The sequence below is a fragment of the Petaurus breviceps genome, unplaced genomic scaffold, assembly GCF_028583685.1.
Source record: "Petaurus breviceps papuanus isolate PSGF00001 unplaced genomic scaffold, PetGlider_PUasm1.0 185, whole genome shotgun sequence".
In the NCBI taxonomy this organism is placed as follows: Eukaryota; Metazoa; Chordata; class Mammalia; order Diprotodontia; family Petauridae; genus Petaurus; species Petaurus breviceps.
The window spans coordinates 38,464,735-38,480,452 of NW_027185797.1; the positions used below are offsets into that span (position 1 = coordinate 38,464,735).

The 15,718-nt window shown below is 54.9% G+C and overlaps 4 protein-coding genes across 7 annotated transcripts in view; 2 read left to right on the top strand and 2 right to left on the bottom strand.

Annotated features, from left to right (window-relative positions):
• LOC138161883 (serine/threonine-protein phosphatase 2A 65 kDa regulatory subunit A alpha isoform) overlaps positions 1–15,718 on the bottom strand; it is a 454,863-nt gene that overhangs the window by 187,548 nt on the left and 251,597 nt on the right. The gene's annotated exons all lie outside the window — the stretch shown is intronic.
• Positions 72–4,535, top strand: IRGQ (immunity related GTPase Q). The gene is made up of 3 exons (XM_069088889.1): positions 72–375; positions 1,574–2,123; positions 2,514–4,535. The coding sequence occupies exons 2-3, from the start codon at positions 1,582–1,584 to the stop codon at positions 3,748–3,750; spliced, it is 1,779 nt and encodes a 592-aa protein (XP_068944990.1). The 5' UTR covers positions 72–375; positions 1,574–1,581; the 3' UTR covers positions 3,751–4,535.
• On the bottom strand, positions 8,403–14,778 carry PINLYP (phospholipase A2 inhibitor and LY6/PLAUR domain containing). 3 transcript variants are annotated; one of them, XM_069088912.1, is made up of 7 exons: positions 13,702–13,843; positions 11,386–12,355; positions 11,128–11,208; positions 10,256–10,372; positions 9,548–9,700; positions 8,920–9,063; positions 8,403–8,665 (listed from the first exon to the last, which is right to left on the bottom strand). In XM_069088912.1, the coding sequence occupies exons 3-7, from the start codon at positions 11,195–11,197 to the stop codon at positions 8,487–8,489; spliced, it is 663 nt and encodes a 220-aa protein (XP_068945013.1). In that variant the 5' UTR covers positions 11,198–11,208; positions 11,386–12,355; positions 13,702–13,843; the 3' UTR covers positions 8,403–8,486. The 3 variants fall into 3 exon arrangements, with proteins under 3 accessions (XP_068945013.1, XP_068945010.1, XP_068945009.1); XM_069088909.1 differs by lacking the exon at positions 13,702–13,843 and adding an exon at positions 14,649–14,778 and having other exon boundaries at positions 11,128–12,355; XM_069088908.1 differs by having other exon boundaries at positions 11,128–12,355; positions 13,702–13,841.
• Positions 15,119–15,718, top strand: part of XRCC1 (X-ray repair cross complementing 1) — a 7,936-nt gene continuing 7,336 nt past the window's right edge. Inside the window, exon 1 of one of the 2 annotated variants that reach the window (XM_069088896.1) lies at positions 15,119–15,334. In XM_069088896.1, coding sequence (XP_068944997.1) covers positions 15,284–15,334 — 51 coding nt within the window. In that variant the 5' untranslated portion in view covers positions 15,119–15,283. The remainder of the gene's footprint in view (positions 15,335–15,718) is intronic. The other variant, XM_069088897.1, reaches the window with a different exon arrangement.

Here is a 15,718-nt window from a genome sequence, read left to right on the forward strand (position 1 = left end):
CTGACCCAGCTCTTCCCCCTCCCTCCCAGGCAGCCAGAGCCCCCTCCCCTTCCGCCTGATGGGACGGGAGCTGAGGGGCGGGTCGAGCTTCTGCGCACGCGCCAAGGCTTCTGTGCCTTTGTTTCGGGGGCGCGTCACCTGACGCGTTCGCTGCACGTTCCTTTCCGGAGAGCCCCCCGGTGACGTCATCTCCCTGGCTGAAGAGCCATGACGTCACCTGACTAGGGTTCTTCTCTCCCCCCCATGCCCCGCCCCGCGCGGGAGGCGAGCTGACCGCCCCCAGGACTGCGCCGGGCGCCGGCTGTTTATTCGCTTCGAGCCTTTCTGGGTCCTGACGAGGGCGTGGCCAGCGCGGGACCCCAGGGTCCCTGCCAGGTGGGGGGAAGGAGCGGACGGAACGGAGCGGGAGGTGCCAGCTGGGGGGGGGGGGGGGAAGGGCAGGGCTCCGGGGTCATTGCCGGGCGGGGGGAGGGGAGGGGGCAGGGCGCCGGGGTCATTGCCAGGCGGGGGGAGGGGTACCTCGCCTGGGTTCTGGCCAGGTATGGAGTATGAAGACGGGATCCTCGGGTCATTGATGGGCGGGGAAGAGGGAGGGGGCAGGACGCTGGGACCCTGCCAGGCATGGAGGGTGAACACAGGATGCCCAGGTCATTGCCGGGATGGGGAGGAGGCAGACGCCCAGGTCATTGCCAGGTATGGAGAGTGAGGACAGGATGCCCGGGTGTGTATGGGGGAAGAGGCTGAGACGGACAGGACGCCTGAGTCCCTGTCACGTGGGGGGGAACAGGATGCCAGAGTTTCTGCCAGATAAGGGGAGGACTAGAAGCCCAAGTCCAAAGGATGGGAACCAGAATGCCGGTGTCCAGAGAAAGGGAAATAAGAGGATGAGGGGGGGGATGTTGACCTGGGAACCAAAGGGCTCAGTGGTCGATACAGGCAGGCTGAGTGCCTGTGGGTGGTCTCTAGGAGAAGGGAGCCTCATTGGTTTGGGTCCTGAGTAGGGGGAGGGAGGCAGGATCCATGGCTTGTAGGGTGTTTCCTGGAAGAACTGGTGGAGTGATTGAGGACTAGAGATTGGAAAGCCAGGGACCTGAGGTGGTGAGGACAGTGAGCTAGACCTCTAGGAGTCCTTGGAGGCTCTGGTAGCTGTGCCGAGAATTGGCTTCGGGTGCTAGTACAAAGCTGTAAGGACTGATCCGAAGGATAAGGCGTCCTGCTGAGCTCTTTTTGGTACCAGGGCCTATTGGCTGGGCTCTGGGGAGGGGGGGGTAGAAAGGAGACATTACCTAGGTCCAGAGGAACCGTTCTAAGGATGGGGAGGAGAACCTGGGTTCTGAGCACTGGGATCTCCAGTCACCTGGGCTGAATGCCGAAGGGAAAGAAATTGGAAGGATGAAAATTTGAGTACTAAGTCTCAAGGAATTAGGAACTCTAGATACCAGACTGCTAGGAAGATAGCCAAAGAGGAATTTGCCTAGGTCCTGGAGGACAAGAGGAGGTCTTAGAGGATGGAAGGAAGAAACCTGGGTCCGGATCACTTGGTGACCCCCTACCTTCCTCTCTGCACCTGCAGCCCCAACCATGCCTCCCCCGAGGGGTGACGTGACCGCCTTATTCCTGGGTCCCCCGGGTTCGGGAAAGTCGGAGCTCATCGCTGCACTCCGGGAGGCTCCGGAGGCCTGGCATGAAGAAGCGCGAGTCCCTGCCCTCTACCCCGCAGGACCTGGTCTCTTCCTGGGCGAACTGAGCTGCCCTCCGGCAGCACCCGAGCCCTGGGCAGCCGAGGCTGATGTGCTTGTGCTGGTCTGGGGGCCTCGGAGCGGGAACGGGGTTGAGGAAGAATATGAGTCTCTGCCTGAGGGGCTGGGGGCAGCTGGGCGGGCGGCCCTGGCGCGTGGAGCACCCCTGCTAGCAGTGTGGAGCCGGGGTCCTAGGAATGGGAGCCCGGGGACCCCGGGGCAGCCTGAAGACCTGGAACAGGAAAGGATGAAGGCGGCAGCCCAACTGGCCGCTGCAGGGCTGGGGGCGGTGCCACTTTATGTACTTAGTAGGCCTGGGCCCCAAGGAACTGACCTAACCAGACTTCGAGAGGCGCTACATGACCGGGGGGCAGCACTGGAGAGGTAAGGCCGGAGCCCCTCCCTGCCCCTACTTTCCCAGAGCCGTATGTCCCAGCAGTCCCTCAAGGGTGGGGGTCCTGCTCACCACATTTTCTGCTTCTCCCATCATCTTGAGCCCACCCATATCTGTCATTAGAAGACATCTTCCTGAATCACATAATTTCGGGGTTGGGGAGGACTGAAGGGGCTTAGAAGAGTTAGTGAGCCGGAGGGGAGGAGGGGGCAGGTCAGGGAATCCCAAAGCGCCCTACACTTCCTTCCAAACACACCTGGTTTCCTAGGCTCCCCAGAGACCTTGTCCTCCAAGGCTCAGACCATTCATGGTATCCTGCTACCCCCTGGCACCCTCCGGCCCGCCCTCACCCCCAGTCTTTCTGTGCTTTCCCTTCCCAGGCTGCTGCCCCCTGCCCAGGAAGGTTTCGAGGTCGTGGGAGGGGCCGAGCTAGAAGCGGTGCGCGAGGCTTTCGAGGCGGGCGGCCTGGAGGCTGCAATGACCTGGCTGCGCTCCGGCCTCGAGCGTCTGGGCAGCGCCAGGGTGGACTTGGGCGTGGCCGGTCCAGAAGCCCCCACAGTCATAGGCTCCCTTCTTGGTCAGGACCTGGAACCCACCCCGACCTCCCCCGGGCCAGCCCCCTATCCTGCCCCTGAGAGGCCTAATGTGGTCCTCTGGGCACTGCCCGACGAAGCTGACCCCGCCCCCAGCGCTGACCCCGGGCCCGCTCACTACGATGCCCTGGTCCTGGTGGTTCCGGGACCCCCGACGGCTGCCGATGTGGGGCGTGGCAGGGCGCTGGCGGGTCCTGTCACGCCCTTCTTCTTTGTAAGAACGGACGGCGAAGGCGAGGACCCTGAACGGGAAGAGGATGAAAAGAAATGTGGTGGCGGGGATGGGGAGGACAGGAAGAAGTGGGATGGTGGCAAGGATTCGGGCAGCGGGAGTACAGCGGGAGAGGGAGACCAGAAGTCGGGTGGTGGGGAAGGGGCGGAGGAGGGCTGGGAGGTGCTGGGCGCAGAGGAGGCCGAGGATGCACCGCCGCCTGTCTTCCCCCTGCGTCCTGGGGGCCTTCCGGGCCTGGCGGCTGCGCTGCGACGAGCTCTGACCCCAGCGCAGGGAACAGCTCTGCTGCTGGCCCTGCCTCCCTCGTCTGCGCCGGCAGCGCGCGCCAAGGCGGATGCGCTGCGGGCTGGAGCTTGGCGAGCAGCGCTGCTGGCCAGTGTGGCCGCGGCCGCGTCCCCAGCGCCTGGGCTGGGACATGCGTGCGACGTGGCGCTGCTGCGGGGTCAGCTGGCCGGCTACCGGCGTGCGCTGGGGCTCGAGGCGACTGCCGTAGCACGGCGAGAGCTCGCCCTGGGGCTGGAGCCTGGGACCCTAGTGGCGCGCGAGCGCTCTCGACTGGCACTGAATGGAGCGGCTCGAGGGGAGGTGGAGGCGCGCTTGAGGGGCTGGGCGGGTGAAGGAACCGCGGGCGGCGCGGCCTTGGGCGCGCTCTCCTTCCTGTGGCCCGCGGGAGGCGCAGCGGCGACCGGGGGCCTGGGGTACCGGGCAGCCCACGGCGTGCTTCTGGCTGCTCTGGATGAACTGCAGGCCGATGCTGAGTCTGTGCTGGGCCCGGGCCCAGAACCTGAGTAAAGGCTCCGTGTCCTTGCCTCTGCCCGCTGGAATTGCTGGGGTGGATGGGGAAAAGGACGCCTGGATGTCGGTGCTGACGGGGCATTGGATCCCTGGGCCTTTGGAGGGGGGAGGGAGGACGGGTCACAATGCTAGCCTTCACACAGGATCAGGATGCAAGACAGGGCTTCGAGAAATGATGCTACCTGGGTCTTGGGATGGGGAGACCCAGCTAGTGCAGAGACCGAGGGCCGATGAGGGGACAGACGGAAGAGGGGAAGAGTCCAGTCTCACCTTGGGACTGCCTCTCCCTCTTGTGTTTTTCTCGGATCTGCAGTATAGTATAGTGGGAAAGCAGGGAATGAAGAGAGCTGTGGTCCAGTTGTTGCCTTTATGCATTTATCCCGTTTCATCCCGCCTCCTCCCCCCCCCCCATCCAGTGGCAAGTTGAGGTTGTCAGGGTGGCTCCATAAATATTGTGTCTGCACCGGAAAGGGGAAGAAATGGACAACAGCCCTAGATGTTGGCGACCTTGGCAAACCTTCTGGCCCCCACCTGAATCTCTGCCTCTGTCAGGCCTCCACAAACACTGGGAAAATCAGAATCTCAGAGTCAGAAAGAACTGAGGCCATCTAGTCTGATCTGTATTTGAACAGTAATCCTTTTCACATCTTTCCCTGGGAGAGCACTGTTGTTGAAGAACGCATTATATACTGCGACAATCTAGTGTACTCTTGAATAGCAGGGGGTCTTGACCATGACTTTGTTGGGTTTTTAATAAATATTTTAATAATATTTCAAAAGAATGTGTTCCTTTGTGATCTTGTGTTTGTATATGCATTTAAAGACTGGCTTAGAACAGATTCTAAGAGCATAGATCTGTTCTGGCCTGATTACACCATCTGTACTGGTGGCAGAAAGATTGTGGGAGAGTACAGAGATACTACAAAAAGAAGGGCAGTCCACAGCCAGTGTGCCTGTGTGTGTTATTGGGTTAATTGAAGTCTCGGTCTTTGGTGGCAGGAGGACAGTGATCTCAGTGTCACCTTTAGGCCAGGTCAGATATATAGAAACAGCATAAAGAAGGTATAGTGCCAGGGATGGTGCAAGGTCACATCCATGTTCTCCCAGAGGATAGTTAACTGTAGAGCCATACATAGGTCCCCTTCTCATATTGGTTCCTACCATCCACAGATCATAGGTTTCATCAGACTACCAATGGGGTCCAGGACACAGAAGACTGAGAAACCCTGCTTTAAAGGTTACGTTGAGCTGAATTCCTACCCCTTTTCTCCTTGTTCTGTGGAACAGGGGCATGTTGAACAATTCTAAAATCCTTCCTGTAGGGACTGATGAAGATGCCTATCATGACCTTCATACTTCTCTTTCCCCAGATAAAACAGCTCCAGGTCTTTGAGCAGGTGATCATTTAGTACGATCTTCAGGACCATCACTACCCTGGTTTCCCTCTGCCAGGCATTATTAGGCTTATCAATGTCCTTTCTCAGCTGGGGGGAGGGGGAGCAGAACTAAATATACCAGACAACCCTGGGACCATCACTTCCTTTGTCCTGAATGTGATGCCTTCATTTTCATGTGAACTCAGTGAGGCATTACAGCTTGAACTTGGGTTCTTGATTTTTTGAACCCAAGTATAAGACTCGATAGTCATTTTATTAGATTCATCCCGGTGAGCTTTTTATTTCCCAATTCAGCAGTCTCTCTCTCCCAGCCCTGCCAAACCGGCTCCTTCAAACCTCATCTCTCCTCAAACTTCACATGGCTCCCCTTCCCCTCACTCAGTCGAGAATCTTAGCTCATTTTATGGATAAGACTGAGGCCATTCACCATTAGCTCTACCTTCTCTTCTGCTTGATGAGGTAGTCTTACTCCTTACCAAGACTCTTCCCTCTACCTTTTCAAGTGATCCCATTGCATCCATCTCCAACAGTTTTTCTATTCTGCCCTTTGTAGCTAAACTCCTTGAAAAGGCCATCTACGGCAGGTGTCTCCACCTCTCCTCACCCTCTTCTTATGCCCTTACAATCCAGCTTTTGACCTTACCTATTGTTCCACTGACGAAGCTTTCTCCAAAATTGCTAATGATCTCTTTGTTGCCAGATCAATTGGCCTTTTCTCAGTCCTCATTCTCCTTGACCTCTCTATAGACTTTGACACTCGGTTTGTGGGACACTCCTCTCTCTCATGGTTCTCCTCCCACCTATTAGACTCCTTGTTCCCTTTTGCTGGATCTTCCAGCTCACACCCTCAAACCTTGAGTGTTCCTAGTCTGTCCTGGTCTACAGTTGGAGAGAGGTTCAATTCAATTCAATAAACATTTATTGAGTACCTAACCAGAACCAGGCACTGTGCTAAATTCGGGGGATAGAAAAAATGGCAAAAGGCAGTGCCTGTCCTCCAGGAGTTTACAGTCTAATGGGGGAGATAACAGGCAAACACACACACACACACACCTCAATAAACTCCGGTGATTCCCCATGGACTCCATGACCAATCACAAATTGCTGTTAAGCCCTTTCTGACCTGCCCAGTTGCTACCTTTCTAGTCTTCTTACATCCTTTTTGATCCACTGATCCCGGCCTACTGGCTATTCCAAAAACAAGCCTCTCTAGTTCTAGGTTCCAGGCATTTTCTCTGTTCCCTAAGGCTGGAAGGTTCTCCCTCCTCTATTGTGCCTACGGACCTCCCAACTAAAATCCAGTACTTTCCCTCTTAATTATCTCCCACCAATCCTGTCAATAGCTTGCTTTGTGTACATTTGTTTTCCTATTATCTCTCCCATTAGACTGTAAGCTCCGTGAGGGGAGGGAATGTCTTTTGCCACTTTTTGTATCCCGATTAGCACCGAGCCCAGCTCCCAGTAGGTGCTTAAAAAATATTTGATTTTAATTGAAAAATAGATCATCCACTACTCCAGTATACTGTATTCTCTCCTTGGGTTTCGGTGACCATACTCTCTCCTGACTCTCACTCTAGATCCTCCTTGCTGTCACACCAGGCAAACTGCCTTCTTCTCTACTCACATGGCCACCACCCTAGTTCTGGAACTCATCACACCTCTGGCAACCACCTCCTAAGTGGTCCCCTGGCCATAAGCCTCCATCATGGCCATCCCTTATACACCCGCCAAAGTGATATGCCCAAAGTTCAGGGTGCTCTCTTGCTCAGAAAACTGCTGTAGCTTCCTATTTCCTCTGGGGTCAAATAGACACTCCTCCTTTAGATATTTAAAGCCTTTCCTGACCTGGCTGCAGCCGCCTTTCCAGACTCAAACACTACTCCCCTTCAGACACTCTACAATCCAAACTAACTGGTTTTGTATGTGGCCCTATGTCCCACTGCATCATTTTTCTATGTGATTTTGTGCAGGTTGAGTCCTTCACACTTGGAATGCACTGCCTTTTTCCCCTTTGCCTCTTATAATAACATTTATGTAATGCCTACTATGTGCCAGCCACTCTACTAAGTGCTTTTATAACTTATCTCACAACCAGCCTCAGAGGTAGGGGTTACTATTATTATCCTCATTTTACAGTTGAGGAAACTGAGGTAAACAGAAGTTAAGCAACTTGCCAGGTTCACACGGCAAGGTTGAATTTGAACTCAGGTCTCCTTGTCTCCAGACCTTCATTGCACAACTAGCTCCACCCTAGAACTACCAAAATCCTCTAATACCACTACCCACATGAGGTCTTTCCTGATCTCCCCCAGTGCTACTATGTTCCCTACAATCTCGCCTCCTAAATTACCTTCTATTTATTTGCATATTCCCTGATAGAATATAAGTTCATTGTGGGATGGCACATTATAGCTGTTAGGTGATGTCGGACTTTCCATTTTCCCATTTGGAGTTTTCTTGGCAGAGATACTGGATCGATTTGCCGGTTCTTTCTCCAGCCCATTTTCCAGATGAGGAAACTGAGGCAAACAGGGTGAAGTGACTTGCCCAGGGTCATGAGACTAGTAAGTTTCTGAGGCCAGATTTGAGCTCAGGAAAATGAGCCTTCCTGAGGCCAGGTCTGGAGCTCAGTGCACTGTGGAGTCGCATAGCTGCCTATCTGCATTCATTCTCCTGCCCATGTTTCCTCCCCTTGCCCCTGTTCCTGTGCTGACCCTTCAGATTGAGGGGAAAGGCACAGGAGCTTCTTTTCCAACTGATCTCCCTGATTTAAACAAACGAAAAAAGTCCCATAAGATTCAGCATAATTGTAGTACCAAGCTTGGCCTCCAAGGAAGAGTTGAAAACTACATCCTTTTTTGCAGAGGTATGACAGGGAAGAGGACACAAACGGTCAGACATTGTTGACGTGTTGGTTGATTTTACCTGTGTCTTTCCTCTATTTTATCTATTTTATTCTTTGTGACAAGGGCTGGATCTCTGGGGAGAGGGGAGAGGGAGGGATCTATTTGGAAAAGAAATTCAAAGGTATTAATCCTCCCACCGCCCCAAAGGGGAGTTGTTATTTGGACTACACCAAGATTATTCTCGAATATTTCTGGCCCTCAGGGACCAGAGACCAAGATCATTGGAGTTCATCAAGCCTAGGGGCTGCATCTCCCAGGCTCAGACCTGAGCCTCTGCTCTGTCTCTGCCCACTCCCTTACACCCACCATAGTGCATCTGACTCCCAGGAGACATAAGCAGAGCTGATCCTCTGGGAGAACTGGTTTAATTTGGTCATAAGAGGAGGTTGGTGGTGAGGATAGGGTTTGGGATGGACTCCAGATGCAATGTTCAGTGGACTGGGAGGGTAGATTTTTTCTCCGCCCTGCCAGGGGGTTGGGGGGCAGGGACACAGTCAGCCCTCCGAAGTTCGTAGGTGTAAGTCACCGAGGGCACTTCAGTACCAACCTGGGCATGGCAGGCACTCTTGGTGGCACATCCTCGGATGGCAAATTTGGTGCTGATGATGCCTGGTGAAGGTGGGGTGGGATCAGCCTCAGACCCAGGAGCACTGTGCCCTGCCCCACTCTTAGGGGGCCGGCTCCCTTCGTATCCCTTCCAGTTAGGGGATCAGGTTGCCTGACTGACCTGCCTACTTAGGGACCCAGGGCCTGATGCCCCAGTTGCCTCAGCCACCCAGTATCCTGGCCCCTAGACACACCATGATCAATGACCTAGCCCCTATGGCTCCTTCCTCCCTCCAGAGGTCCCCAAAGCTTTTCACCTGTCTGCACGGTCCCCGAGAAGTAGAGGCACTGGGTCTCGTGCCCCACACAATGGACCACCTGGTCCCCCGAGCAGGTTTCTTGGAAGATGGCCATACAGAAGGGACAGCGCAGTCCATTCAGTGTGCTATTGTTCTTCGGGGCTGGGGTGGAGGGAGGGGAAAAAATGCAATGAATCTGCCTGGGGTTGGGCTCAGGGCCAGAGGGCTTCGAGGGAGGGCGGGGAGGTAGGTGAGAGAGGCCCATTAGCTCAGGCTGAGTCGGCAGGCATCCAGGAATACTGGATGCGGGAGGTGGGAGGCGGGAGAGAGAGCCAGCTTGGACTAAAGTGAGCGGACTCTGGGGAATTCAGGCCGTTGGGACATTCAGGCTCCGAAGGAACGGAATATCTGGGGCCACAGAGATAGAAGGGTGCCCTCTTGGAGTCTGGAAGTGAAGAAAGAAGAGCAAGGCGCTAAGGTCATAGTGGGCAGTTAGGCTCTGAAGTGGGAAGAAGGCAATGACTTGGAAAATGAGAAGGAATGCGACACTTGGGAGGATCACGGATACGGGAGGCCCTGAGGCAGAGAGAGCTTTATCGGGAGGAAGGGCCATGGGGTGCTGGTGGGGGAGGCTAAGGGTCCATACTCGGGATGCTGCCCTGGTTACAGCGGTCCTCCTGGCAACAATACGAGTTGGACACCATATGCTCCTCATGCCCCAGAGTGGTGGAGATGAAGCCCGAGTAACAGTCTTTGTACTTCATGCAGTTTTTGGAGGTGTACACGGACTCTTTGCCCCCTGGGGGTGAAGGGAAAAAAGTATCAGGAACTCACCATCAGCCCAGAGAGAGACAGAGAGGCAGAGAAAGAGACAGAAGGAGAGAGACAGAGACAGAGAGAGAAGGGGGGGGGGGTTTCCCTTAGGTCTCTCTGCCTATCCCATAGCTGGGGAGCAGGAGAAAGAGGCTGGGTTTGTTCCATGGATCTGGCTTCAAATCTCAGCCTTGCCCACCTGGAACCTAGTAGGTCCTTAATAAATGCTTATTGACTGACTGACTTTGTAGAAATCACTGAGCCTCAGTTTCTTCTCCTGTAAAATGGAGAGGGCTTGAAGTGGATAAGGTGGCTTCTAAGATCCTGTCATGACCCCATGATGGTCACCTGCCCCATAGTTGTGACAGCTTCTTCTCTGTTCCCATACCTGTGTTAGTCTCTCTTCATGGACCTCTGTAGAAATTTTAGTCTCTGCCCCCCCCCAAAGCTATAATGCCATCCTCCCAACACCTGAGATGGTCTTCCTCCCTCCCCAACCCAGCCCAGGACTCACCTCAAAGCAGCACCCCTCCCCCCATACCTGTGGTGGACAACCCCACAATGGTTACACAGGCATCCTTCTCAGCCTCACAGAGCTTCAATTTGCCGGTGCAGGAAGGTCCTGATTCCTTACACACCTCACAGTACAGAGACTGAGCTGGAGAGAAAGACTGGGGCATCAGGACCCCTGGTTTTCTGAGGAGGCAGAAGCATGGGCCACAAGAAATCTGAATCTCTGAAGGGATGGGGTTGGGCAACTGAGAACCCTGGGTGACTGAGGGGTCATGGATGGGAGTCTCTGCTGGAGATCTGGATGACTGAGTTTCTGTGATGACCAGGTCCTGTGACCTGGGTGGAGCAATGGGCGAGATCCTGGACACTCACAACCAAACTATCCCCCGGCGGCAGGAAGCCACTCAGTCTGTGGCTGCGTTGTGTAATTACATGGCTGGGGACGCCTGCGTCCAGAATTTGGGCTGGAATGGGAGGGGGATGTTGTTAGAGGTTGGAGGGCAGATACTTCTTTTGGGCTGGGGGAGGGGGCAGCTGTCAAAGACCCAGGAGCTAGCTATATGAGCCATTCTTGTTAGCTCAGGGGATGGACACAGGGAGTCCAGGAATGAGGTACCTGAGAGCAAGAATGATCAAAATGCCTAGGTCCCTGGTGTTCTGGCTATTTGGTACCTAGATTCCTAGCTCCCTGAGGGAATGGAGGCTGAAATGCCTAGATGCCAGAAACTAAGGGGGCCTCCCTGCAGGATGGCATAAGAAAGCCCAGAGACCTGGATCCCAGTGAGAGAAACATGTTATGGAGTTACTCCCCTGAAATCCTGGAGCCCTTGCTCACCACTATCCCCTCCCCAAATCCTAGAGTCCAAGATTCCCAGCCAGGGGTGCCGGGGTGACACTCACCAAGGGACAAGAGGGTACAGAGCAGGCTGAGGGCCAGCAGGCCCAGCTGGGGGCTCCTGGCGATCCTCATGATGTCTGCTCCTAGATCAGGGCCCATGGGCCTTATAGAAGGGCAGGGGTAGGGGGCAGGGCCAGCCCAATCCCTGCCCCTCCCCCAGCCTTGTCCCAGTTACCAGGATAACCTTAGAGGATCCTGGGCCTCTTCTCCCTCCCTCCTCCCCGTCCTTGGTCCATCTCCTACCATACAGGATGACAAACCTTGCAGGGAAGACGCTAGCTAGTGTTGGGAGGAGTCAAAGCTCCAGGGTCCCTCCTTCTCTTCTGCACAGTTTTCTTAAGACAGCTCCCTGGCATGAGTCATACCCTACCCTGCCCAGCTTCTCCACCCAGCTTTCCCTTGCCCAGCTTGTCCTTACATGTCACATGGGGGCCAGGATGTCTGGGTCCTTTCTTCCCCAAGACCTGCTCACACTCCTGCCTTTGTGTGCAGGCTTCTTTACCTGCCACCCCCAGACCTGACCCCTCCCAGTGATGGAGGAGGAGGGGCCAAGGGGAGCCCCCTAGTCACTTCACAGAATCCTCCATTGTCTGGAAGGGACCTTCAAAAATAGAATGGCAGAGGACCCTAGAACCTGGAATGTCAGGGCTTGGAAGACCCTTAAAGGTACAACCCCCTCATGTTCTAGGCAGAGACACTGAAATTACCCTCAGCAGATTCCTTCCTGTCTCAAGGCCCTACCAGCTCAAAATCTATGATTTCATCATTCAGATGGCAACCCAGGCTGGGGAATCCTATGTTCTGATGAATTTCCCACCCACTTACTGAGCAAATCACATTCTCTCCTTTCCCTCAGTTTCTGTACCTGTAAAATGGCATCATTGACGCTTACCTCATGGAAGTGTTTCCAGAAAAGCTCTTGTAAGCTTGGAGAGACTGAAGTGACTGGGGGTTCTTTGTCTGTTCTGGGGGTTCTTTGTCACTGCCCGCCCTCCCCTCACCAAGTCTGAAGACTGGAGGGCAAAGGACCAAGGAGCAACATGCTGGGGAAAGGGGCCACTCACACATGGAGGAGTACCAGAGAATTTACCTTCAATGGACCCATCATCCCTGCCTCAGTTTCTATCAGACAGCCAGAGTCAAGAGGAGACTTTCACATGATTCATCCAACCGAGGAACAGGGGTGTGACTCCTGGAGACTCAAGTTGTTCCTTCAGAGGGCATCTTGATCTTGAAAAAGTGGCAGAAGTTGGATGTTATGTCATTGTAACCAGGGGCCCAACACTCTGGATTTACACAGCCTCGGTGTGAGCTTGGGGGTAGGGGGTGGGGAACTTGGTTGTTCTTTCTTTGGTTCATGCTGCCCACCTCCACTCCCTCCAGGGTTCATTCTGGGAAATCTCAGAATATAGTTTCTGCTAGGGCTCCACAGATGTGGGTAAAAGGGTCTCTCAGATTCTTTACAAGCACTCAATGTAACAATACATTTATAGGGCATTCAAGACAACCTTTATTTCATTCAGTCTGTCTAACAGTCTACTATATGCCAGTAGGCATCCTACTAAGTGTTGAGGAGGCAAAAAGAGGCAAAAGACAGCCCCTGCCCTCGAGGAACATGTCTAATGTCTAGTTGTCTAATGGGGGAGACAACCTAAAAACAAATGTATGCAAAGTAAGTGATATACAGGATAAACAGCAAATGATCAACGGAGGGAAGGCTCAGGGAGGGAGTTACAGGAAGCCAGAGAGGTCAGTAGTTGGAATGGACAGGAAGCCAGTGTTACTGGCCTGAAGAGTACATGTTGAGGAGTAAGGTGTAAGAGGACCGGAAAGGTAGGAGGGGGCAGGTTATGAACAGCATTTTTGCATCTGATCCTAGAGGCAATAGAGAGCTACTGGGGTTAATTGAGTAGTGGAGGGATATTATTGGCTCTGTGTTTTAGGAAAATCACTTTGGTGGCTGAATGGAGGACAGACTAGAGGGGGAAGAGACTCTGGACAGCCAGACCCTCCAGCAGCTATTGCAACAGTCCAGTTGTGAGGTAATGAGAGTCTACACCAGAGTGGAAGCAGTGTGAGAGGAAAAAAAGAGGCATATTTCACCCCACAGACAATGCAGAATTCAAAAATTAATAGCCAACATTAATTTAGTGCCAGGCTCTTTACAAATATTATGTTATTTGATCCTCACAACAACCCTGGGGGGCGGGAGCAGGTGTTATTATTAGCCCCATTTTACACATGGGGAGACTGAGGCAGGCAGAGGTGAAGTAAGTGCCTTGCCCAGGGTCACCCAATTAGTCAGGGTCTGAGTTTGGATTTGAACTCGGGTCTTCCCAACTCCCGGCTCAAGCGCTCTAAGCACAGCGGAGTCCTTCGGCTGCTTCTATTGTGAGATACGACGTCTCCAGAAAGAGAACACACTCCAGGCGGACTAGACAGGCGATGCCCGGAAAGTCTGGAGACTCTGTTTTCCCAAAGAGATGCCCTGGGAGGTTGGCCTCGCACACCTGGGGCAAGCCCCGCCCCCAGCTCCACCCACTTAACCCGTGCCCTCCCGGTAGCCGCCGGCTCACCTGCGGCGGTCCCTCCAGACCCCGCGAGCCCAGTCCGTGGGGCTCCTCGATCCTCTCCGGCTGATTCCCTGCCTTTTGATCGCTCGGCCCCCCTGGGCCTCGGCCTTCCCGCACTTGAGCGCACTCACAAGGTAACCCCCAGCCCCCCCGGACGGCAGCTTGTGCCCCGACTTCTGGGACCAGCCCCCTGCCCAGCTACGACCACAGGTGGCGTGCAGTAGGTTTGGATAAGTCATTTATATAATAAAAACATATCCAGCGGTCCCCGGGTAAAACGAATCCCCGAGAAAGTCTCTCTCTTTGTTTAAAGTTAAAAAAAAATAAAGCAGATAGAAAAAAAATTACAAAAAGCCAAAGGAGCTCGGTGGGGTCCCCAGGGCCCGCGCGGGGGGCTCCGGGGGTGGGGGAGGGGTCCGCCAACAGGACGGGGTAATTGACATCTCCATGACGTAACGGCTCCAGCCCCGACGCGCAGTGTTAGTCTATTTCCAGGCTGTACGTGCCCCTCCCCGGCAGAACAGCTGGCCCCAGAGGGGGCCATCGGGCGCCTCCTCCTCCAGGAAGCCTTTCCTGATCCTTCCCCCAGGATTACTTTGTACGTATTGATCTGTGTACAAGTCACACCGGCCACCAACAAAACCTCTCCAAGGGTAGAGTTCGGGGGTGGTGAAATGGGAGCTGTGAATGGTATAGCCACCATGTAAATAGTCTGTCGTCAGAGGGCGCCCTTCACAAAACCAGGCCTAGTGCTGGTGGGGAGGTTCTGGGTTCTAGTTAAGCACTTTGCTGTGTAACCTCGGGAAAGTCGCTGCCCCTCTCTGGGCTTGAATCCGACAGCGTGGGCTCAGCTCCAGGTGCTTGGGCTGCCTGGTTTTAATGGGACTCGGAATGGGTCTGCGTGCCCGCCCACCCCACACCAGCAGAGACGCCTCCAAAACTGGGCTGACCTGGGGTGCAGAAAAGCACTGGAGGATCCTTCGGCTTGGGCAGCCAGGAGGAGGCTCCCTCGGACAACGCCATCCAATGGGAAAGGAGAACAGCGCTGCAGTGACCAATGAGAATGGGCTCCAGAACACGGGAGGCGGGAAATAAGGGAGATGTCATGGTAACCTCCTGAGGGAGGGTCAGCGAGAGGAAGGCCTAGAGAGGTGACAGAAAAGGGGTGGAGCCAAGGGATGGTGGCCATAGAGAGAATGGGCTAGAGTAGGGAGTTGGAGAGGGGCGTGGCTGGGGAAGAGAAGAATAGAGAGGGGCGGGTAGAGAGGCCACAAACAAAGGCTGGCCATTGGAGGGACAGCCCAAGGAAAGGTGGAAATAGGGGCAGGAGCCGGGTCAGGTCATAGAGAGAGATGCCTAGAGTGCCCAAGTAAGGGGGGGGGGGGGGGGCGGAGCCGAACAAAGGAAGCAGGGTCAGTGCGCCTGCGCAGTTGCAGTAAAAGCGCGCCGGTCCTTGAACAGGCCCGGGGAGCCGTGCGCCTGCGCACTAGTGCTGCCCGGAAAGCAGTCTCCTCCTTCCCAGGCTCCGGCCTGGTCCGGAAGCCTCGGATTCTGAGGTCTTGTCCTGCCAGGCCCCTGCCCCACCATGCCTGAGATCCGCCTCCGCCACGTAGTGTCGTGCAGCAGTCAGGATCCGGTGAGGGAACGGAGGAGGGGGAGGGGACATGGGTATTTATCAGCGAACTTCCGGTTACGGAAGCCGGGCGAGAGGGACTTCCGGTTACTAATTTGGTTGCAGGAGTATGTGTAGGGGCTACGTGGGGATGTTTAGAGGATGCACTTGGAGGTGTCTAGAGGAGGCACGTGGGAGTGTCTAGGGGGGCTGTATATAGGGGCACCTGGGGGTGTCTAGGGGGGCTGTATATAGGAGACACCTGGGGGTGTCTAGGGGGGCTGTATATAGGAGACACCCGGGGGTGTCTAGGGGGGATGTATATAGGGGCACCTGGGGGTGTCTAGGGGGGCTGTATATAGGAGACACCCCGGGGGTGTCTAGGGGGGCTGTATATAGGAGACACCC